The sequence below is a fragment of the Medicago sativa genome, chromosome 3 (genome assembly GCF_051527215.1).
Source record: "Medicago sativa cultivar Bolivia chromosome 3, Bolivia_mono, whole genome shotgun sequence".
Lineage (NCBI taxonomy): Eukaryota > Viridiplantae > Streptophyta > Magnoliopsida > Fabales > Fabaceae > Medicago > Medicago sativa.
In genome coordinates this window covers 24,954,335-24,979,257 of record NC_140751.1, presented here as the reverse complement: position 1 = coordinate 24,979,257, position 24,923 = coordinate 24,954,335, and the positions used below count along the sequence as shown (strand labels likewise).

General features: G+C 36.3%; 2 protein-coding genes and 1 pseudogene across 2 annotated transcripts; all 3 read left to right on the top strand.

The window, feature by feature from the left end:
- The first annotated feature begins 1,163 nt into the window (after positions 1–1,163).
- Positions 1,164–3,280, top strand: LOC146936614 (F-box protein SKIP23-like). The gene is made up of 2 exons (XM_085757719.1): positions 1,164–2,475; positions 3,051–3,280. Exon 1 carries the CDS (start codon positions 1,237–1,239, stop codon positions 2,461–2,463), a length of 1,227 nt encoding a protein of 408 aa, XP_085613845.1. The 5' UTR covers positions 1,164–1,236; the 3' UTR covers positions 2,464–2,475; positions 3,051–3,280.
- An 812-nt stretch (positions 3,281–4,092) lies between these two features.
- LOC146936613 (F-box protein At2g17036-like) lies at positions 4,093–5,202 on the top strand. Its single transcript, XM_085749251.1, has one exon. The coding sequence runs from the start codon at positions 4,093–4,095 to the stop codon at positions 5,200–5,202; it is 1,110 nt and encodes a 369-aa protein (XP_085605377.1).
- Positions 5,203–9,394: 4,192 nt separating this feature from the next.
- On the top strand, positions 9,395–12,832 carry LOC146936612 (F-box protein At2g17036-like; annotated as a pseudogene).
- The last annotated feature ends 12,091 nt before the right edge of the window (positions 12,833–24,923 follow it).

Below are 24,923 nucleotides of genomic sequence, written 5' to 3'. Positions count from 1 at the left end.
GGAGAGGTTTGGTGTAAATAGTGTGCAATAGGTGTTTGGATTTAGTTTCTACGGTCATTCGGCATGGAGTTTGGGTTTTCCCTCAAGTTTTTGGTGATCGCTTTGGGTTTGGAGGTTTGGTTTTTATTGGTGTTGATGGTAGCCATCGATGGAGTCGTGTCTTTGTTGGTGTTTAAGAAGTTAGGCGTATGAATTTTATTTTTGGTGTTCCGCCTATATACGGCGCCGTTTAAGTTTATGTTTTGTCGGTCTTTGTTCGTCTTGTGCAGAGATTTGGTTAATAAATTTTTCCGTTCAAAAAATAATGTCAAATAAACATTTATTAATTTTGAATCAATTATAGTGAAGTTTTTGTTACTCTTTGGACTCTATTAATACTTTATTATTAATAATTGTGGCACTAATGATCATTTTAGAACTGTTCCATGTGAGATTTGCACAATGTCTTTTGAAGTTACAATGAGATGATTTTTACTTAAGTAATACGACAATTGTATAATTTTATCAATTTAATAATGGGGACGGATTTCTACGAGTTCGAAACTTAAAATATGTTTAGTTTATTTTATGTGTTAATAATTTTACTAACTCCAATTAATTTCATCTGTTAGTGGATCTATTATGATACTTAAAATATGTTTAGTTTATTTTCTACGAGTACGTATACTTAAAATATGAATTGTTTATTTAATTCTATTTGTTTGTACCTATTATGATATCCATCCAGTGTCGATCCGTGGTGAATTTTATTTGCGAATATCATCTATACACAATTTTAACAATCATTAATTTTATTTTTTTATTGAGGGATTAGCCATCATTAATTATTCATAAAAAACAAAATCATCTTTAATTATTATACAATTAATTGCATTTTTCCCCCTATCTTTTGCTAATTGTGCGATCTTTTTTTTTTAGCGATGTTGCACCTCATTTTTTGTCAATTGTGTTTTGTGCAAAATCATCATTAAAAGAGGGAGAAGGGGCAAAAGATAGGTGCAAAATCGCTCAAAAAAAAAAAAAGAAAAGAAGAGGGAGTGCAAAATCGCACAATTGGCAAAAAGCTTAATATAAAAAAGCTACCTATATTTTTTACTCATATCCAAACCCTATATCCTGAAAGATCTTCTAATATAAATATGAATTTCTGATATCACAGAGAAGTTAACCCTATTCTTTCCGTCAAAAACAAAAAAAAATTAGGATTTTGAATTGAAGAATCATTGATACTTCCCTATGCTGTCATTGATTCTTTACGAAAGAGTAATGAAAAAGAAGAAGGAAAGAAAAGAGAATCAGCGGGACACAACATCATCTGCAGATTGGTCTGAACTCCCGATGGAACTTCTGAATCTGATATCACAACGAATCGACAACGAAATTGATCTCATTCGTTTTCGATCAATTTGTTCCAATTGGCGCTCTTCCTCCATTCCAAATCACCATCTTCAAATTTCACCCATCAAAATCCCACTCATACATTATTCCGGCAACTACAACTCTTCCAAAAAAGAAATCATTGAACATTCCCTCAACAACACCAACTCTCCATTCTGTTACCTCTCCAAACGCTCTCTCTTCCTTGTCAAACCACCACAACATGGAAAAACCCTAATTCGTCGTCGTCCTTGGTTGATTAGAGTTACACAAAAGTCACATGGAAAAACTAAATTCTTCTTCGACCCATTCATCTTATATCGACGACCAAAAGAACAAACCCCAATTCCTCCTCACGTGCTTGACTTCAACAAACTCTCCATCCTTTATTTAGGAACTGATTTCATAATCGACGAAGACAAGCACCCTAAAATGGTCCTTGCCGTCATGTGCCATGGGAAAAACCCTCTTTTACTCGGCAGATTAAGTCATTGTTCCAACCGTCCGATGATTTTCCGTGGCCTCGACGAGCAGTGGACACTGATCTCCGAAAGGTCATATAAATATGGAGACATCTGCTTGTTTAAAGAGAGGTTTTACGCGGTCGACCAGTCCGGCGAGACAGTTACGGTTGGACCAGACTCGAGCATCGAGTTAGCAGCTCAACCTTTGGTTCCTGCTAGTTCTGGGCGGAATAAAATGCTAGTGGAGAGTGATGGTAAGTTGTTGTTATTGGCTATTGATCAGAAATATTATTGTTTCAATATTGATTTTTTTGAACTTGATGAGAAGGAGAAGAAGTGGGTGAGGTTGATGGATTTTGATGAGAAGGAGAAGAAGTGGGTGAAGCTGAGGAATTTCGGGGATAGGGTTTTTTTCATTGGGCGTGGATGTTCGTTTTCCGCTTCTGCTTCAGAACTATGTATTCCAAAAGGAAATTGTGTCGTCTTTATTGACTCATCTGTCCTCTCTATTGGCAATATGTTATATGGGCAACGTGTTTTTCACTTGGATCAAAATCAACTTTCGTGTGGGGCTAAATATCTTAACTTGTTCTTGCCACCGAAGTGGATCCACAATATCTGAATTCGTGACAGAGTATGTTCTTGTCTTATATTGAAAAGTTTCTAATGTGATAGTGATTGATAATGCATTAGTGTGCTTAGTTTATGTTAGTTTGGATAAACTCTTTTACCATAACTGACAATATTATAATTTTTTTAAGTTACATTGGCTATGACTAAACTTCTTATTTTTCGGGAACTCGATTCATTTTTTATAAATGCAGCTGGCTTTTTCAGAAATCTGAATGTATTTAATGAATTTTGTTTTGAGTGGTAACTTGTATGATAAGATGTATATACGAAAATATGCACTACATCACTAAGGAAAATTGTTATTATTATAAACTGGGATGTACTGCTCCATTGTTTACCAAACCTTTTGTTTTCATTTAAGAGTGATAGTTCTAGAAGATAATTAATTAACTCTCTCTCCCAGTGTTTGGAATTATATTTCTGTATTTACTTTGCTTGTTTCTTTCCTCTTAACAAGCATGTACTAGGTATAGAAAATCAATTTACTTATTAATTATATATTAGCCTAGACATTATTTATTAAGATTTTGATCTTCTCCTTTAGTTTCTTACAGAAAGCCTTTTCACTTTACGCAGCGGCGATGGAGAGAAAGGGGACGAGTGGAGAGACCAAACATGGCAATATAAAAATTTAAACTTTTACTATTTTATTTTCTTAACTTTTCTCAATGAATCTTATAATATTTTCTCAGCCACTGGTATTCTAATCCATATAGGTGAAGGAATACATTCTTTTACTATTTTAGTGCAAGTCTTTTTGCTAAGATAAATTTTAATCTGTTAATGCAAGTTCATGTTTCTATTTATTCATGGTTTTTTAGCTATCAAGTCTTGATTGTAGCGTACCTATATGATTACAAGCACTTGTGATGGCTTAATCGAATGCGTTTCATTGTTGTCACTTCATGAGTTAAAATAAATAATATGCTTCTCAATCTGTAACTTGAAGCTAAGTTAGAATCTAAAGTTTTTCATTAAACCCCTTAATATGTTAGGATGGAAGTCGTAATCGGGGTTCAAACCTCAACTCCTCTATATGTGTGTGAGTTTTTAAGTGGCTATAACATTCTCATCTGTCTATAAAAAAATATTAATGATTTTTAATACCAAAAGATATATATTATCCCCTCGGTCCCTTTCAAAAGATAATTTTCGGTTTGTGTGGGATCTGATAATCTGAAGTTTCGTGACCAAGAATTATTCTATGGTCGAATTTAGATTTTTCTGAACAATTTAATTTTTGTGAAGTTCATTAACCATTTGAATTAAATTGCCTTTTTATTGTTTTTTTAACATAAGTGATAAGTTTTGTTTTATGAGGATAAGTGATAGTAGTAGGATTGTTCCACTTCATCTCCGCCCCTTATCTAATTGAAAAAATAAAACCGTTGCTCTTAAACCTACAAGCTACCGAAAACCTCGACTTAATCATCTTCTTCACCGCCGTAATCTACTTCGACTCCGTCAATGCCTTCTTCAACTCCTCATTTCTCTTACGCTACATTTCTTCATTGTTGGCAGCAACATTGTTCATCATTTATAGGGTTCAGTTTTCTATTTTATCGTTCGCTACTCGAAAAGAAAATCAAGAAGAAGAAGCAAATCTGCAGCATCATCCATGACGACGGCGGTAGATTGGTCAGAACTCCAAACTGAGCTTCTGAATCTGATATCGCAACGAATCAACAACGAAATCGATCTCATTCGCTTCCGATCAGTTTGTTCCAATTGGCGTTCTTCATGCATCCCCAATCATTTTGACATTTCACCATTCAAAGTCCCACTCCTCAACCATCCATTCAACGACAACGACACCATCACTGTTTTGTTCTGTCACCTCTCCAAACGCAGTTTCTTCCTCCTTAAGCCACCACAACAAGAAGACCAAGAACAACAACCTTGGTTGATCAGAATTACCCAATCCTCATCGGGCACATCCAAACTATCTCAACGTGAATTCCTCTCAACTGACGACTCTTGGAGTTTCCCATTCGATATGCTTGATTTCAACAAACTCTCAGTCCTCCATTTGGGATGCGAGTTCCGCGTTGAAGATTCTAGTCCCTCTTCATCCAATTTCATGCTGCCTAAATCAGTTTCTGTTGTCACCTGCCATGGGAAAAAACCTCTCACTCTCATCATGCTCAAAAATCCTCCCTTTATATTACTTTTACGTTGCGGTCATAAAAATTATGTCTTATTCCCCAATGTCACCTCAAAGACTGTTCATTACATCTGCGTGTTTAAACAAAGGATGTACGCGGTTTGCGGAAATGGTAGGTTGATTACAGTTGGAATCGAGGAAGACCCAAATGTCCAATTAGCTGCTGAACCATTGGTTGATAGTGGGAACATGAAATTCTTACTAGAGAGGGAGGGTTTTTTGCTGTTAGTTGACATTGCTGATCATGATATTGAATTAAGGATAAATGTGTTTAGAATTGATGAAAAGGAGAGGAAGTGGGTGAAGTTCGAGAATTTAGGAGATAGGGTATTGTTCGTAGGGTTAGAATATTCATTTTTTGCTTCAGCCTTGAATTTGTGTGTTCCCAAAGGAAATTGTATCGTCTTTATGGATGATATCTTCGATCGTATGAATATGGAGGATATAATGACTATTATTCAATTGGATCAAGATGGTCACCTTTCATTTTTGTATGATTATCCTGAATATTATAGCTTGTTCTGGCCCCCTCTGGAGTGGATCATCAAAAGCCAGCTTCACTAACTCAGTATGTTATCTTGCATTGAGAAATTTCCAATGTGATTGTGATATTGCTTAGTTTATATTATTAGAAAGAGAAATATTTAAATGTTGTTGCATTGAATATGGCTTTTGTAGCAAAGATGTTCTTGTAAATAAGTATTTGCACTTCTAACTTTTCAGAAATCTAAATATGTTTCATGCGTTTTGTTTTGAGCTTTATCTTCTTTTATTGTTACTTTTGCAGACTATATGTTTAGTAGCTAACCCCTAATTACATATTAATATGAGAAGATGAGCGTTCTGGTGGATTTTTCAGCTCTTCTCCTTAAGCAAGTTGTGTTTATTCAAGTTTAGTTATGCTCTTTTGATATGATGTTTTGACCAAATACATTATTATCATATTATGGTGTTATAAAGTCGGAACTTAGTTGATCATTTACACTTATCTCAATTGAGTATACTTAAGGTTGATCTTGACTGGTGACTTTAAAAATTCTAATGTAGAAGTATTTAATTGTTTAGAGGAAACAAACCTTCAGAAACTTGAAAAGTGAAATAATCTTTCTATATATTAATTTGCAAAATACATTAGCAGTAAGAGATAGTTGTAGACTTGTAGTGTACTTATCTTTACCTCGTTTTTCGTCTTTATGTAATCTTTTTTATTTTTTTATAATCTAGCTTATATTCTTTCAGAGCTCACAGAGCCTATTTATCGATTCCCCATCTTTTTTCTGTTTCTAATTGGCGAGTTTGTTAGTCCTTGAATTAAATAAGGTATTGAGTTCTAACATTTGAAACTCAAAAAGAGCATTTCTTGCAAGTGTGAGGACAATTCGAATGGTCTTCAATATAATGGTTATTTTCCCCCAAACATTCGTAGAATGACAATGGTTCAATGATTTTTAAAAATACATAAAATACAACAACAGAATGTTAAGTTTCTGTAGCAAACAAAACATTAACCTCACAGTTGTTGCATTTATAACAATCCCATATATTACTGAGTAGAGTCTATATCATGAATACTCAGCAACATGAGAGGGTCCTGTGTAGTCATTTTTCATTACCAATACCTAAATATCAGAAACCTGGGTTTATGTTTAGCATAATACATGCTTAGATACCAATTAATTTAAAATGAACGCCTTGTCAGTTCTTAGTTCGATCAGTTCATTTAGCTGCGCCCAGAGTTTCGTATGTGACATCTAAACGAATTCAATTTAAATTTGTTTGGAAGTATATTACCTTTAGCATCTTGGTCGTAATGATGTTTCGTATCAATTTGTGTAGGGTGCTTGCAGCTTTGGATGCAGAACATTTCCTGCAAGGGGTTGGTTTACAACAGGCAAAGAGTGATTGACTAGCTAAGGGGTGTCCAGAAGTCAGAAGCAATGTTTGATTTATATAAACAAGATTGAAAACTGCTCTTTGTGTACTCTGCTAGAATCTTTATTGTTTGTTGTTATTCAAAATTTGATGGTGGAGTTAGACTTGCATTATTTTGCTCATAGGACGGGCAAAGAGCCTTCATATGTGCTGTTGCTGTCACGGCATGAATTAAAAAGAATAATATGCTTCTCAATTTGTAATCAGAATTAAAGTTATAATCAAAAGCTTTATATGCGCGAAACTGAGTGTTTTAAGTTGAAGTAGTCTCCTTTCTATCTGTCTTAGTTTCCTTAAATTGAAATAAAGGAGCAACTCATTTTCAATAATGTGCATTTAGTTAGTAGTCAAATGGTGATTCAGAAATCATTCTACAGAAAGAAAAAAAAGTACTTTCTGAGGTACTAAGATACAAGTAGGCTAATTTCTGAGGTACTAAGAAGAGACCCCCCAGTTGCTCAAGCACTTGGTAGAAACAATTCTTTAAAGTTGTTTGTAATGAATGAAATGAGTTGGATTGTCTAATCTTGATGGCTGTTATGGGCCTTGGACCTTGAGAACATGGAAGTGAAAATTTTGTCCGTTAAGGTTCGGGTTGTGAAGTTAATAGATGAATGCAGGGGTGCATGTGTGTGTACTGTTTGGCTTTGTGCATGCATTCAAGTTTGTTCCGAAGGCATGCAAGTTCTTATACTAATTAAACATTGAAATGCTCTTTCTTAGTATCTACCTAGTTTTCCTTTTTGTTTTGAAATGGCAGAGTTTAAGGATGTTTTCAACTATTGTTGCTTGTAAAGTTTGACTAATGTGAGAGTGCAGGTTCTTTTACCGTCCATGGTTTTAAATTTTAATATACATGCTTATAGTTCTTTTAATAGCTAGCTATGTTTATCTTGTTGGTCTTATCTCTTCTGCTTTAGATTTTATTAACTTTTACTTGTATTATGGAATTAGTTTATTATGACAAAAGGTAATATAAGTCAGCTCCAGCACCTCAATGAATATTGTCGTGATTTCCTCGTCTTTGTTCAAATCTGAGATGTTGCCCTCACACATGTGCAACACTATTTACTCGTAACACATTTCATGATTCACCTATAACTTTATCTACGACAATTACTTTTATTTCATATAACCAGTAAGTAACCATTTGTGGGGTGCCAAAGGTTTTGTTAACACGTTAGCTAGCTACTACCAATAAATATTCATGCTCAATGATCATTTTGCAAGGTTTTTTTCCTTTCCCACATGCATAATCCTTTCTGTTTCCGGTTGCTGTTTGCGTAGAATCCATCTCAACTATGATGGGTCCATGGCGCTGAATTTGTCAGATTATATCCTTACTGCCAGAGTGATCCTGATTTGCGCGCGTTCCCTATAAATTTGAACTGTTTGACAGAGTTTAATTTCTCTTTTGTCAGGGTCGGCGTGTTTCATGTTGATCAGAGAGCACGAGCTTTATTATTTCCTACTTGTGGGGTATCTAAATCTAAATGAATAATTGAATTGGTTTTCCTTTCTCATTTTCTATATAAGATTGCCTTGTGTGTGTCTTTAAGATGGAAAAACCACTTTATTCATTGCGTGAAATTGGTTTTGAAGATGGATAAATCACTTAATTCTTTGTTGTGTTTCCCATCTCCTATTTAAGCTGAAACAGATTGGGTAAGAAAGTTAAAAAAAGAATTTGCGAAACTTCTTCATGATTGGCGACAAACACAAACATGGAGGTAAAGTTCCTTCTTTGTCTCATTCCCTTAATCAATTGCAGAATATGATTTTGTTATTTCAAAGGTATAAAAATTCTTTTTTTTCCTCGTATTTTGTGTTTATTTTTCATTGTTGCATCTTCTTCAAATCTTGGATTTTTGTTTATTTTCACATCAGCTATATGTAGTGGTTCAATTATTGATGTTTCTGTCATGCATATTGATTGTGTTTATTTGAAATCTAATTTAATCATAAAATGCTGAAGTGAATTCTCATCGGCATTAGAATCACCAGGTTTGATGTTGTTCCCTTTTTTATTCATGAATATTTCGATAAATTTGCTTATTAATTTTTGATTTGTTTTGCCATAAACCCAATCCATAGATTGGTAAATTTATAAATGATCATATATCCAAATTTAACACACTATTGTGTTTTAAATGATTCACCTCCCATATTTATCCTTCTTCAAGTATAAAACACGTGGTTTCAAAAAAAGAAAAAGTATAAAACACATGGTTATCTTTCTTTTTGATTTGCTCATCAGATTTATTTGTAAAGAGTGGGAGATAAAAGCCTAAATTCAAAACAACATAATTTATCATGATTAAATTGTGATCAAGAGTACAACTTCTACACATCTATGCTTAATCAAGCCTTCTTTATTATTTTAATTAGATTCCACTATATTTTTAAGTGTCTCTAAAGGAGTTGAAATCTTTTTGAGGGTTAAACACCGAAGTAAAGTAAATATTTGTAGTATGGTTATAGTTTTTATATATACATATAATCAGTTAAGTAAATATTGTCATATCAGTCTCTTAACATGCTTACTTATTATCATATGAGTGTCTAAAAGTACTTAGCTAATGTCAGCATAGACTATACTATTTTGACCAACGAAGCGCGCAATCTCAATTAATAAACTCTTTTTTTTTTTTTGAAGGAAATTAATAAACTCTTTTTTCTTCAACTATAAATAAACTCGTGAATCTCAATTAGTTGAAAAAATAGAACAATTGATCTTGACCTTCAACCTCCTAAAAGCCTTACTAATCAGTTTTCTATTCTATCGTTACTAAAAAAAGAAACCAAAAACAAGAAGAAGAAAAAAATGGGCATCATCGTCCATTCCATAGCGGCATTGAAAATGAAAGCAGACTGGTCTGAACTCCCAAGGAGCTTCTCCATTTGATATCGCAACGAATTCACACCGAAATCGATCTCATTCACTTTCGATCAGTTTGTTCCAATTGGCACACGTCATCCATCCCAAATCATTTTCACATTTCATCATTCAAATTCCCACTCCACAAGAATACCCATTCGACATTGAATCCATCAACAACAACAGCGACCCCATTCTTATATCTTTTTGTTACCTCTCCAAACATAATTTCTACCTTATCAAACAACTACCACAACAACAACAACAAATTTATCCTTGGTTGATTAGAGTTAGCCAAACTCATGTGGCAAAACCAAACTATCTCAATCCTCCTTCATCTCAACTGACTACCCAAACCCAACAACTGATTCTTTTAATGTCCCATTCGAAGTGCTCCATTTCAGCAAACTCTCCATCCACTTAGCCGCTGAAAGTTATTTCTTGTTCCCAGCTGTATGTTATTACATTTGCGTGTTTAAAGGGAGGATTTACGGGCTCGGTTATGATACTGGTAGGACGATTACAGTTGGACCGGAGGATGACCCAAAAGTCGAGTTAGCTGCTGAACCTTTGGTTAGTAATTGTGGGGACTTGAAATACTTACTGGAGAGCGAGGGTGAGTTGCTGTTAGTTGACATCAATCACTACGGTGAATTAATAATTCAAGTGTTTAGACTTTATGTGAAGGAGAGGCAGTGGGTGGTGTTCAAGAATTTAGGGGATAGGGTTTTGTTCATAGGGTTAGAATATTCCTTCTCTGCTTCTGCCTCGGATTTGTGTGTTCCCAGAGGAAATTGTATCATCTTTATTGATGAAAACTTCTTCTTCTATCATATGAATGTGAAGCATGGAATGAGTATTTTTCACTTCTATCAAGATGGTCATCTTTCCCCTTTGTCTGATCATCCTGAATATTACAACTTGTTCTGACCACCTCCAGAGTGGATCATCAAAAGCCACGTTTGTTAACTGAGTATGTATCTTGCATCGAGAAGTTTCTAATGTGATTGTGTGATATTGCTTTGTTATGTGCTTAGTTTATGTTGTTAGATTGAATAAACTAGATGGTCTTGATTATCTTCTTTTATTTTTACTTTGCAGACTATATGTTCAGCAACTAACCCGTTATTACATATTGGTATGAAAAGATGCTGGAAAATGAGGTTAAATTTGGGTTGCCGGAGAAGTGTTCTGGTGGATTCTTCAACTCTTCTCTTTAAGGAAGTTACGATTATTCAAGGTTAGTTCTGTTATTTTGATTTGATGTTGACATTATTATCATATTATGGTGTTATAAAGTTGAAACTTAGTTGATCGGTTACAACTATATCTCAACTGAGTTTATTTAAGGTTGATCTTGGTTATTTTATTTTGATCTTGATCGCCTGAATTGCTATGGTGATGTAAAGTTGAAACTCATTTGATCTGTTACGCTTATATATTCTCAACAAAGTTTACGTAAGCTTGATCTTGACAGTAGTATTTAATTGTTTAGAGGCAACAAACCTTCTGAGACCTGAAAAGAGAAATAAGAGTTATGGTCTCAGTTACAATCTTTCTTTCAATTTGCAAAATAAGGTATTGAGTTCTAACATTTGAAGCTCAAACCCGATTGATAACTTCCAAGTTCCATTTCCATAATCAAGACTTCAAAACATTGTTAGATATGAGCCATGTCCCATGATAGATGTTTGGCAAGTGCACCAAATACTATCGAAGTAGTAAAAATATCGATCCCACGAGGACTGTTTTTAACTTCAATAATTCAATCGCGTTGTATTTTAGGATGTATAAAAGTTTGTTTTGTTTTGCCACTAGGCAGTAGATTTGGTTTGATTTTAATTAAATCAAGTAATAGAAAATAAAGATTTGTTAAGAAAATATGGAGAGAGAGATGAGATCAGATCCTATGAATCCTCTAAGTTCCCCTAATTGGTCTACTGCACCTATTTGTTATGAATCCTTCTCTAATTTACGATGATTAACAAAATAGCCCTAATCAATCCCTTGAGTTAGGACCCTCTTCTTAAACTACAGCCCCTAATTCCTTAGGTGATCTAATAATTCTTGAAGGTTTTACCGAACGTTAACCTAATATCACTAACAAACGATTATCTATTCCTAGACTAACCCTGTTTATTAGAACAATTCAATTAGGTCTAAGTCGAAAGCCATGGTCAGTGGTCATTCGTTCTCACAAAATCAAGTTATATGTGATCAAGATATAAAAAGCATTAAGAACAATTGAATTGAATAAACTAGAATTGAATTCATAAACAAAATAGAGTTTCACAGCAACATGTGTCAATTAGGGTTACAAAGATTCATCTCGGATCTAATCTCTAAGAGATTTAGCTACTCATAATTGAGTTTACAAATAGCATAATCAATAATGAAATCAAAACATACATGAATTGGTAAAAGATTGAAGAAATCGCCCTTCTAGCCGTCTCCGATGTCTCAAAATCGCACTTTGCTCTCCAAAATCGTCAGCCTTGTTCTTCAGATTGAGTGCAGTATTTATAGAAGTCTTGGGTCTGACCCATCAAAATCGCGACGTGCCTATATATTGGCGTGCCGCGATTTCCCTACAACAGGGAGGATGAATTTTGCTTCCAAAAATCGCAGCACGGCTTGAATTTGGCGTGGCGCGATTTGCTTCGAACAGACTTCAATATTTCAGCTTTTTTGCACTCCATAACAGTATAAATTGCATGAGAACTCTATCAAAATGTCACAATAAGTCCTAAAAATTACGTAATGACAGCATGTCATCATCCCACTTTTAGAGTATCTTATTTATGTATCATTATCGAGTTAGACTCGTATCTTCTTTTTTGGACACATGAATAGGTTGACTAACAACATTATATCCCGATAGGGTCTAAAATTTAGAATAGCAGAAATAATGGGTGATAAAGAACATTTAACTTTATTTGTAAAACAGAGAAGTTAAAGTCCATAAAAGCAGAGGATTAATTCCGAGATAAGGTGAGAAAATATTTGGATAGTAAGCAAAGGGAATGAGAAAACTAGAGGTTACTCTTCCGAGTCAGAGACACCATTTTTATCCTTAAATCTAACGTAACAGATCCTCTTCCTCTCTCCCACTTTCTTCTCATAATTCTTGTGAATCACATCATCATTCACATCCGGTAACTCCCCATCCATGTGATTGACTCTGAGGGAATATCTGGTCTAAAATTATTTTCAGGTGAACCTTCATCAAATTATCCTTGTGTAGATCTCATTCATATGGCTCTATCAGCATGTCGCCAACAAGACTCATTTTGTCTTCAAGGTGAAATTGGCAAAATTGCTTGTGAATGGTATATAGTGTTCCCAAGATTTTTCTTGTCCGGGGAGACATTCCTAATGTACTAAATCTCTATAGTGCCATCCAGAACCTTTCCTGGCTGAACTTGCAGCTCAAGCTTGTTATACCCTAATTTTGGACCTAAAAATATTTGTTAAGATGTTTTCCATCTCTGATAAGTGTCTTTGACCTTTGAGAGATTGCCTGTCTATTGCTATTTACACTGATTGTTTACTCTGCTTTATTTGCATACTTTCTACTGTCTATGTTTGATGATATTTTCAACTGTGATTTTGTCTATATTTTCTTGTATTTTGAACCATTAAAAGGGTTTTCTTGCTTTTCAAGTCATTTGAGTTTATCTCTGATCAATTGCATCTTTCTCTGCATTTTATTCCAAGCCTATTTGCAAAATTTCATGAAAAAGGGTATTTTAGTCATTTCCTGCATTCAAACTCATTTTAGTCCTTAAAAATTGTTTGAGTCTTCTCAATTGGTTTGTATAAGTCCTTGTTTCAATTCCATGTCAAAACCCATTCCAAAGATTACATTTGAAGTCATTTTGAGTCAATTTAGCCCCTAGGGGCATTTTAGTCATTTCCAGTGATAGGATTCTGTTAAATCCCTAAAAATTAACTCTGAATCTTTTCAATTTGCTTGGATAACCTCTTGCTTTAATTCCCTGTTAAAAGCCATCTGAGTCATTTCGAGTCGTTTTAGTCTCTAGGGGCATTTTGGTCATTTCACACGAAATTTTGACAGAGAGAGGTTACTTTAAAGTACCTCATTTAAGTAATTGGTTCATTTTAGTCCGTTTTGTTATTTTTAATCGTCTCACTTTACGTTATTTTCCATTTACCAATTTTAATTCAATTTTATTTTTAATTTTTCATTTTAATTCTAAAAATTTCTAAAAAAAATTGTGTTTCAGTCCTTTTCAATTTTACAGTCCAGCCCATTATTTCTTGTTAATTGCAGATTAGTCTTTATCTTTTGGTTAATTGCAAATTTGTCCAGAAAGTTAGTTATGCCACGTGTCAACAGGCCATTGGTCCAGTCATCATACACATCACCTATAAAAGCCCAGTCACAGGCCAAGTCACCACAGACCCATTGATAGAGTGCCACATCACCACAAAGAGAAATCTTCAACAACTCTCTCTCTTTCCTCTCTCTCACCGTAACCAACCACACCTCCACCCCTAACCAACTCTGGCCACCACAACAACCTCCACAATCCACCACGAATTTCACTTCAAACCTCCATATTCATCACAAATCCGTACACAGAAACAACAAACATCACCAATCAAACTCCACCGAACCGAAATAGAGTCCAAGAAGGAACAAGTAGGAACCGCACCAGAACAGGAAGAGAAGCCGAACGGCAACGTGAGAAGGAGACGAAACAGAAACAAATCAACATCAACGAGTGGTAACGCGTATCAATTGTCTTCAAACAATATCCAGATCGGACAGTTTCGCGAGCAAGAAGCAGGGGTAGAAGGTTTCCGGAGTTAATCGAAGTTTTTTGATTCTTTTCTCCGATCTCGTGAAGGTAACGGTTTTGTCCCTCTTTTGTGAGTTCTTTTTTTGAATCTTTGGAACTTAGAACTATGCTATTTGAAGCATGTCTGTAAAAATCTAAGGCCGGATCTGAGTAGAGGAGGAGAAGAGGATCATTTTCGTGAAAAAAATTCAAAAAAAAGAGAAGTTTAAATTTCCGACGCGGCGGCGCCGCCGTCCATGGCCGGCAACCACCGCGCCGGAATTCCTATCCTCTTCTTCTCCGGCGTGTCTGTGTGTTAGAGTGAGAAGACAGAAGAAGTTGGTTTAGTGAGAGAAAGAAGGGTTGAGAATGAGGACCAAACCGGTTCAGGCTCTTTTATAGCCTAGCAACCGAACCGAACCCTCCATGACCCGCTCCAACCCGGTCCATTCCCCTTCTTAGGCCCAATTTCCATGCCTGTGTGCTTGCCTGCTATGTAGACCCCCCTTGCCTGTGCGTTTTTGATATTTCTTGCTTTCTACACCCCTGTTTGCCCCAAATTGCTTGATAAAATTACTAAAAAAATTTAGTTGTTCTTCTTGATATTTTTGTTAATTCTTGATGTGTTTTATATGTTAAAATTGCTTAGAAAAATATAGGTGAAAATATTGATTGCTTGTTTAGTTTAGTGTTTTTAACTTTGGTAAAATCTTGAAAAAACTTTCAAAATTGCACCAACATTCTTGTGGCTGGTATTGATACATGAGACTTGATTCTTGTGTTTTTTTCTTGCATGTTAAAAATTGATAAGAGTTTATGTAAAATTCTCTTGTGATTTTGTGTTACTTCTTGTCAATTTTTGTGAAGTTTTTGCATGCTTTTGATTCCAATATTTTGTCACATCATGTTGACACTTAAAATGCAAACGCGTGATGTGTTTACTTCTAAAAAATTGTGTTTGTTTGGCTGTTTTGAAAGTGCAAGTTGTGAATTTCTTGTTCTGTAAGCAATGTGTATTGTTACCATGAGAAATAATGTGTAAAATGGATTTGAAAATGCACTATAGGTCTTGGCTCATGCTTGTCCTTATGATTCTCATAATGTGGCTGAAGTAAACCATTTGAAAATTACCATTGATATGAGAATTTTAAGCCTTAAATTTGCTTTGATGTTATGGCGATTTTTCAAGTCCATTTCACCATTTTGTTTGAGTTTTTTGTTACCTTTTGGTTAAGTTTTGTTCGTTTTGTAATGCAATTTCTACTTGCTTTATTTTCCATATTATGTCTTATGCTACTAACCCCTTTTGTTTCATGTCTCATTTCCATAGCATCTCACATCATATTTTCATCTCTTATTTCTTGCACTTTAATTTCTTGCACTTTAATTTTTACCAAGGCTTAGCAGATAAAAACTTAGGGTGGTGTATTTTACTTCATGCAATTTTTAATTCTTGCAAGACCATAGCATGTATCTAGGCCAATGATGTAAAGGACAATGGACTCTAATGATGTACACCGACACAAGCACCGACACATGCACACACATCACATAGATATTTTAGATGTATGTTTAGGATATGCATGCCTTAGATGTATGATTAGGGAATGTATGCTTAGATGTATGTCTAGGAACTTCGAAACTTAGGCAAAAATCAATTTTCCAAAAAATATGAACAATTTCACTCAAATATTTTTCTAAATAAAACTTGGGATCAAAATCCCATTGAATTTTCCCTTTCTTTTCTTAAATAAAATCCTAATGAATTTTAAGCATACTTAGACTTCTTTTGCAAAATAACTACTTCCACCTCACAATTTCACAATCTTATGCCCTTGAGGCCTCTCTCTCTCATTCTTCAAACTTCCCATTTTCAAACTTAAAATCAACCAACAAAAACAAAAAACATTTTTTGGAAGAAAACTACGGTGGATTTGATCCCTTAAAAGGGTACGTAGGCAGGGAATCAAAATTCCTTCAATTCAAATAAAATAAAAATTCAAACACTTTCTTCTCCCTCCAATTCTCCACTTAGTAAACTATTAGGCTTAAATAAACATTTTCAAATAGCATTTAAAAATAAAACGCGCGCGTAGAAAGTAAAGACGGTTCCTATAGGATACTATAGTCGTTATGGGTGCCTAACACCTTCCCGTAGCGAAAACAACTCCCGGACCTCGATTCTCAAGGTTTTTTCTTATTTTTCCCTTCCCAAGAAAAAATGAGATATCAAAGGTTAAAAAAGGTTCAAACTTAATCAATGTTTGACACCCGAAAAACCAAGATAAAACAGCTGGCGACTTCACTGGGGAAACTGAGAGTTACGCCTAGTTTTTATTTTCACGCTTGCGCTTTGTTTTTACTTGCTTCTTTTGCTTGCTTTCTTATATGAATAAATGTTTAAATTCTTGCAAACGTGTGGGGGTGAGAATATCAAAGCCCTGCACCCGGGCTGAGTGAACTTAGGATTTAGGAGGGATATAATCGACAATTCAATCCGGGGGTTGCCTCGTGCATTGGATTGTGCGATCAATCCCACATAGCTGAGGCATTTTGGGGGTGATGTTGTCGGCGCGTGTTTGTCGCGTTTAGGCACTTTACTTCCAATTGTTCTATGACGCTATGGACTATAGATAACCGAACCCATCCATGGCTATTTTCTAGGATGTAGTGCGGAGGCTAAACTGAGTGTTGTCTAGAGTTTTAGTCGTCACGCGAGACTACACTCAAGTTAAACCTTCTTACGGATAATCATGGAGCGAGTGTTCGTCTCGTGGCACCATGGTATTCGTCGGAGAGGTTGCGACTTGGGAACTTTTTAGAACCTGGTTACTATTACCTAAAACCCTAGTTTCACCGGACACCGTGTCCACCCATGACTCCTTGACTTTGAATCTTACCCTCCATGTTTTCTCCGTACTTGAATGTGATCATGCATACATGCATACATGCATCCATGCATAAACCTTTTTTCATGCATTTATCGAAGGGCTTAGACAAATTGAATTTGTAAACATTGTAGGAATGGGGAAGACTAAGTCCTATAAGTTCAAGGAAGTGGATTTGGCTAGTTTGAGAGATTTGGCACTCAAGGTTGAGGATCTGATTGGTTTCCGACACCGTTATGGGGACTTACTTACTCTTCTCCGGACTAATGTGGATGAAAAGCTTGTGCACACTCTAGTGCAATTCTATGATCGGGAGTATCAGTGTTTCACTTTTCCTGACTTCCAGTTGTTACCTACTCTAGAGGCTTACTCTTCTTTAACTGGTTTACCTATAGCCAAGGGAGTACCTTTCACGGGTCTCGAGCATCCTCCTATGCCCTTGGATATTGCTAAGGATCTCTATCTCAAGACCTCCGATGTCTCCAAGAATCTTGTCACCAAGGCTCGCATCCGAGGGTTCACTTCGAAAGTATCTACTTGAGAAAGCTAGTCTCCAGACCACTTGTCAGGACACTCTTGAGGCTATTCTTGCACTACTTATCTATGTGCTTATTCTCTTTCCACACCTTGATGACTTCGTGGATATGAATGCTATTGTGATCTTCCGCTCCAAGAATCCAGTTCCTACTTTGCTAGCTGACACATATCATGCCGTTCATGATCGATCCGGCAAGGGTCGTGGATATATTCTTTGCTGCATACCTCTCCTCTATAGGTGGTTTATTTCGCACCTTCCGAAGTCTTTTCATGATAATCCAGAGAATTGGACTATTTCACAGAGGATCATGGCTCTCACTCCTAATGAAGTGGTTTGGCTCACTCCCGCTGCTAGAGTCAAAGAAATTATCTTTGGTGGTGGAAAGCTTCTTAATGTACCTCTTCTTGGTACCCGGGGTGGAATCAACTACAATCCGGAACTCTTTTTCTATTCCTAATAATGTTTACAAAAGCTCTAATTTGTCTAAAACCTTTCGATAATACAAAAAGAGTCTTTTGCATATGCATCTGTACATATCATGCATCATTCTACATTCATAGTTTCTCGTTCGTGTGTCACATGTTTCTCTTTCCTACAAGAGGGTCGTCTCTGCCGCCTAAAGTCAAGCTACAACTGTAAAACGCTCAGGCTAAACAAGAAATCAGAATGAGTCCATTTGAACAAGAAATTCAGGAGCTTCGCGAAGAAGTAACAACACTCCGTGGGAAGGTGGAGAGGTTAAGCGCCTTGGTGACAACATTGGTAGCCGCACAGGGTCAGCCGACACTATCATCACCAGCCAGCTTTCAAGCTCAAACGCCTGATGTTACTGTTCCGATTCTGACAAAGGTTGCCAATACTCCCCAACATATGCCTGTGCTCTATGGTCTTGATGAAGTACCTCTTCCCCATGTCTCTGAGGTTCCAACGCCTACACACCTGATCAGAAGAAGTGGTCCCACTGATGGTCCTGGAGAGAAAGAACAAAGAGTGAGTATGGTGAACTCCAATGCTGCCACTGTTAAACCAATTATCAAGGCTGCCCGAAACTTGGGTCATCAATCTACTGCAACTGTGATACCTGTCTTCCATGCTGCTCAGAAACATGCTGCTATCAAGACCTGTAATCAAAGTTGCTCAAAGTCCCGGTTATCAGACCCGGTTTCAACTTTACCAGCATCAAGAACAACAGAATCTCCAACAATCTCAGCAGCCTCAACGGCAACATCAGGGTCCCCAACCTAAGCAAATCTTTCCTCCTATACCGATGCAATATGTTACATTGCTCCCATTTCTTATCGCTAAAGGGCATTGTCAGACTAGGCAGGGCAAGCCTCCACCCAATCCTATGCATCCCGAATTCCGTACCGATCTCAGGTGCGATTTTCACCAAGGTGCTAGGGGCCATGATGTTGAGGGATGTTATGCTCTTAGGTATATTGTGAAGAAGCTGATATACAATGGGGAGTTAACTTTTGAAAATAATACTTCTAATGTCCGAGACAATTCTCTTTCAAATCATGCACCTGTTGTTAGCAAGATACGGCCATTACTGCACCTTACACCAAGGGGGACGAAGCCTTGAGCTCGAGCATTGTTTTTTCTGTGAAAATGGAAGTCCATAAATTGATTGAGGATAACATCTTTCTGTCCATATGTGGAAATCAGTTTGAAACCAGGGGCATGGCGCCTACTGCTAATACATGGGATATTCAGCTGCAACTGAAATGTTTTGTTGATGTTTTCTACTGGTTGTTTGTTTGATAATTGTGTTTGTTTGCTGTTTTTCAAAAATAAAAAAAACCTTTCGTCTCGCCCGAGGACGAAAGTGAACTTATTTAGGGCACTTTGCTTCATGTGTTTGCATCACTAATAAAAAGTCGTTTCTATCACGGCTTTGTTTTTTTACTTTGTGCTTTCTTTGGAAAGAATGGTAATACCAAAAAAAACCGTAAAATTTTTTTTACTTCACTTTGATCATTTTTGAATACCTGCATAATCATAATTTCTATTCAAAATCAAAGCATGCATTGATAAACCCGTTGAACACTGTAACACTGTGCTCTCTCTCGACTTTGAGTTCCTATGTTCGAAGCTGAAGGAGCTGGAGATGAGAAGTTTTCCAATAAGATCTCTCGCCAACTGGAGCATTCTAGTCATCTGAGCTGCAAATATAAGCATCAAGAAGATTGTCCCGCAGGACATTTGCTTAAAAAAAACTGATTCAGGGAGCTACCACTAGTCTGGCATGGATATCGTACTTCAATACACATCAACAAGAGCAAATGAACGCCTAGTTCCAAATGATAATGACAAGTTCGCATGTCTATGATCCCCAATGCAGTCAGTGAATGCTTTATCAAAAAAAAAAAAGAGAAAGAAAAATATAAAAAAAAATTTCAAAAAGCTCGACAAGTCACACACCTAAAAGGTGGCTTGGGCAAAAAAGAGCGTCTCGATGGACTAAAGCAATCCATGCAAAAGTTAGAGACACAAAAAGTCTATCCTGATAGATTGAAGACCCGCAAGGGCGATCTATGCAAAAATTAAGGATTTATGACAAAGCAACTGCGTCAGGTCCGACAAGATTCACCTGGGGCAATCCTTTTATCTCTGGTATATGGAATGGAATCAGTACTCCCAGTGGAAGTCATGATCATGTCATTGAAAATTCTCATGGAAGGCAAGTTTGTCTGTGTTTAAATGATGCTCAAACAAATGTGATCTGTTGAATTTGAATGTTAATGCTTTGTGCCATGGTCAACTATATCATGAGGTGGATGGACCAAACTTTCGACAAGAAAGTCCATCCCGGTGCTTTTCAAGAAACAGATCTCACGTTCAAGTATGGTCTTATATTTTCAAGCCCACTCCAGGGGCAAGTGGAGGCTGAGCTATGAAAGCCCCTATGTCGTCAAGATGTTTTTCTCCTGTGGTGTAATGACTCGTGCAATCATGAATAGTGTTGAACTTTCTCGTCTTGTGAATACTGATGCAGTCAAGAAATACTTTGTCAAAAATAATGAAAAGAACAGCGTGGTAGGTCGAAAACCCGAAAGGGCGGCCTAGGCAAAAATGCGCTTCCCGGTGGATCGAAAACCCGCAAGAGCGATCCAGGCAAAAAATAGGGACAAAAAATGAATATGAAAAAGCTCACTGAGATTGTACGCAACTCAGGCAAGAATGAGCGTCTCGATGAGCCGAAAACCCGAAAGGGCGGTTCATGCAAAAATGAGATTGAAATGAAAAGACAAGTAACTGTATCAGTCAGTCACGACTCACTTGGGGCATCTCAGCTATCAAAGGACCACGATTCAAAACGTCATCTATCAGAGGACTCCAGTTCGGAATACCTCTAATATAAAGTCTCTACTATGCAAGGCGTATCAAATTCAAGACATCTCCAATGCAAAGTCTCTGTGGTTCAATGTATCTGCAAATTCAAAGCATCTCCAGTTCAACGTACTTACAATTCCAAAACATCTGTGTTTCAAAGCATCTGCAATCCGGAAGTGTCTACCATTCAAGCATTTGAACAAAGGAATTCAAAGTTGCCAGTGAGAACAATGTTATTGTGTTCAATGTATCCTTTCAAATATGATTACCATCTTCCAAACTTTTTAGATCTGTGGAGCTGCGCCCTCGGCCGGTTACCACTCTTCTACATCCGTTTGAGCCTATGCCCATTTATTTGGAACTCTCATTTCTTCTACTTGCAAAATTTCTTCTATTTGTGATGCTAATACTTAAAGCAAAATTTCAAAAATCTTTTTTCAAAAAAAATCTTTTTATGCAAACAACAAACACGCACTATCTTTGAACTTATGAACAGGTGAAACATGCATCAACATCCATCTCAACATGCAATATGTACATACAATCTCTCCAGGACAAACTGTGGTCAATGGCAAGAATGAAAAAATAGAATAAAAAATGAAAAAACGAAAAATGGAAAAATGCAAATGAAAAGCTCGTTAAGTCGAAAACCCAAAAGGGCGGCTTAGGCAAAAATGAGCACCCTGCTGATTAACAACCTATGAAGGCAATTCAGGCAAAAATGGGGCAATGAAAAGAATTTATTCCCAGTGAATCGAAAACCCGAAAGGGCGGTTCAGGCAAAAATGGGATTGAAAAACGAAAGAATGAAAAATGAAAATGAAAGCATTGACCACAGGTGCAACATTCAAATTCTATCCAACACTGGTTCTGGAGAACTGGCGACTTCTGCCAAAGTCTTGTCCAAAGGACTTCCATGTGAAACATCCAATGTATATCCATTACTAATTCCTGAGAAATGGCGACCTCTGCCCGAGCTTGTTCAAAGAATTTTCAGGGGCAATTTTCAAAGTCTATCCAGCTTGCGACTTCTACCAAGGTTTTGATCAAATGGCCTCCCCCAAGAAGCATGTACTATTGCGAGTATGATATGATCAGGTTCTCTCAGTTATGGTTTTGATACGTTTTTCAACGACGTCATCCCCTTTGAAGATAGCCGAGTGTGTATGTTGTAGCTCAAGTCACTACGTGCCCAATCTTCCAATGTCTTATCTATCTCTGTGAAACTTCTCTGTCCAAACTACAAGCCCCAATCATGCATTTCCAAGCATTCATACATGCATAATCATGCATTCTATGTGCTCATACATTTGATAATATTGTTATATCATACATACATGTTGCATTTCCAATCTCAAACTTTCAATTCAAATTTCAATTCAACTCAATCTCAAACTTTCAACTCAAATTTCAATTCAATTCAATCAATTTTCAATTCATTTCCAAACTCAATTTCAATTCAACTCAATTTCCAATCTCAATTCAACTCAATCTCCAATTTCAATTCAATTCAATCTCCACTTTCAAATTCAATTTCAACTCTCAATTCAATTCAATCTCAACCTTTAATTCATTTCCAGTCTCAATTTCAATTCAATCCAATCTCAATCTCAATTCAATTCAATCTTAACTTCCAATTCAATTCAATTCCAACTCTCAAATCAAATGTCTATGTCTCTGTCTCTGTTAAACCTTCAATTCAATTCAATTTCAACGTCCATGCTTATGTCTATGTCTCTGTTAAATTCTCAATCCAATTCCATGTCTATGTCTATGTCTCTGTTAAACTTTCAATCCAATTCCATGTTTGTGTCTCTGTTAATCTCAACTTTCAATGTCTCTCTCAATGTCAACTTTCAATTCAATTTAAGTCAATGTCAATTCACTCTCAATTTGCTTTTGGGCCAACGAAAACGGTCATGTCTATCTTCAAATCAAGTCATTATCAACTTACTCTCAATTTGTATCTTGTTAAATCAAACTTCCAATTTGTATCTTGTTATTGGTCAAGTGGCTAGTTCGATCCAAAGAACAGCTTGTATCTGCCTATATGTCTATGTTTTCGGTCAAGTGGCTAGTTCGATCCAAAGAACAGCTTGCACCTGCCTACACGTTGTGGTATTGATCCAGCAGCGAGTTCGATCCAAAGAACAGATTGTATCAGCCTTTTGTCTATGTCTCCAGATCAAACAGCAAGTTCGATCCAAAGAACAGTTTGTACCTGCTTATCTGTTTGTGTTTTTGATCAAGTAGCAAGTTCGATCCAAAGAACAACTTATATCTACCTGTCTTTTGTTTGTATTCCCGGTCAAGTAGCAAGTTCGATCCAAAGAACAGCTTGTACCTGTCTATTTGTTGCCCGTTCTTTCTACCTTGATGTCTATAAATCCCCTGGTGGTGTGACACAGCCCGTAGATTCCGGTTCAATTGTCTTGCATTCATAAATGAAAATGTTGCATGGCATTCATTAGTGTTTGAAAATGTGTAAGCATATTTTTAGGTCCAAAATAGCGTCATGTCTAATATTTAAGTATCTTTGTCCCGTCAAACAAAGACTCCGTCTTGTGACTCTCCGGGCAAAGAAACTTAAATAGGGGCAGCTGTTATACCCTAATTTTGGACCTAAAAATATTTGTTAAGATGTTTTCCATCTCTGATAAGTGTCTTTGACCTTTGAGAGATTGCCTGTCTATTGCTATTTACACTGATTGTTTACTCTGCTTTATTTGCATACTTTCTACTGTCTATGTTTGATGATATTTTCAACTGTGATTTTGTCTATATTTTCTTGTATTTTGAACCATTAAAAGGGTTTTCTTGCTTTTCAAGTCATTTGAGTTTATCTCTGATCAATTGCATCTTTCTCTGCATTTTATTCCAAGTCTATTTGCAAAATTTCATGAAAAAGGGTATTTTAGTCATTTCCTGCATTCAAACTCATTTTAGTCCTTAAAAATTGTTTGAGTCTTCTCTATTGGTTTGTATAAGTCCTTGTTTCAATTCCATGTCAAAACCCATTCCAAAGATTACATTTGAAGTCATTTTGAGTCAATTTAGCCCCTGGGGGCATTTTAGTCATTTCCAGTGATAGGACTCTGTTAAATCCCTAAAAATTATCTCTGAGTCTTTTCAATTTGCTTGGATAACCTCTTGCTTTAATTCCCTGTTAAAGTCATCTGAGTCATTTCGAGTCGTTTTAGTCCCTAGGGGCATTTTGGTCATTTCACACGAAATTTTGACAGGGAGAGGTTACTTTAAAGTACCTCATTTAAGTAATTGGTTCATTTTAGTCCGTTTTGTTATTTTTAATCGTCTCACTTTACGTTATTTTCCATTTACCAATTTTAATTCAATTTTATTTTTAATTTTTCATTTTAATTCTAAAAATTTCTAAAAAAAAATTGTGTTTCAGTCCTTTTCAATTTTACAGTCCAGCCCATTATTTCTTGTTAATTGCAGATTAGTCTTTATCTTTTGGTTAATTGCAAATTTGTCCAGAAAGTTAGTTATGCCACGTGTCAACAGACCATTGGTCCAGTCATCATACACATCACCTATAAAAGCCCAGTCACAGGCCAAGTCACCACAGACCCATTGATAGAGTGCCACATCACCACAGAGAGAAATCTTCAACAACTCTCTCTCTTTCCTCTCTCTCACCGTAACCAACCACACCTCCACCCCTAACCAACTCCGGCCACCACAACAACCTCCACAATCCACCACGAATTTCACTTCAAACCTCCATATTCATCACAAATCCGAACACAGAAACAACAAACATCACCAATCAAACTCCACCGAACCGAAACAGAGTCCAAGAAGGAACAAGTAGGAACCGCACCAGAACAGGAAGAGAAGCCGAACGGCAACGTGAGAAGGAGACGAAACAGAAACAAATCAACATC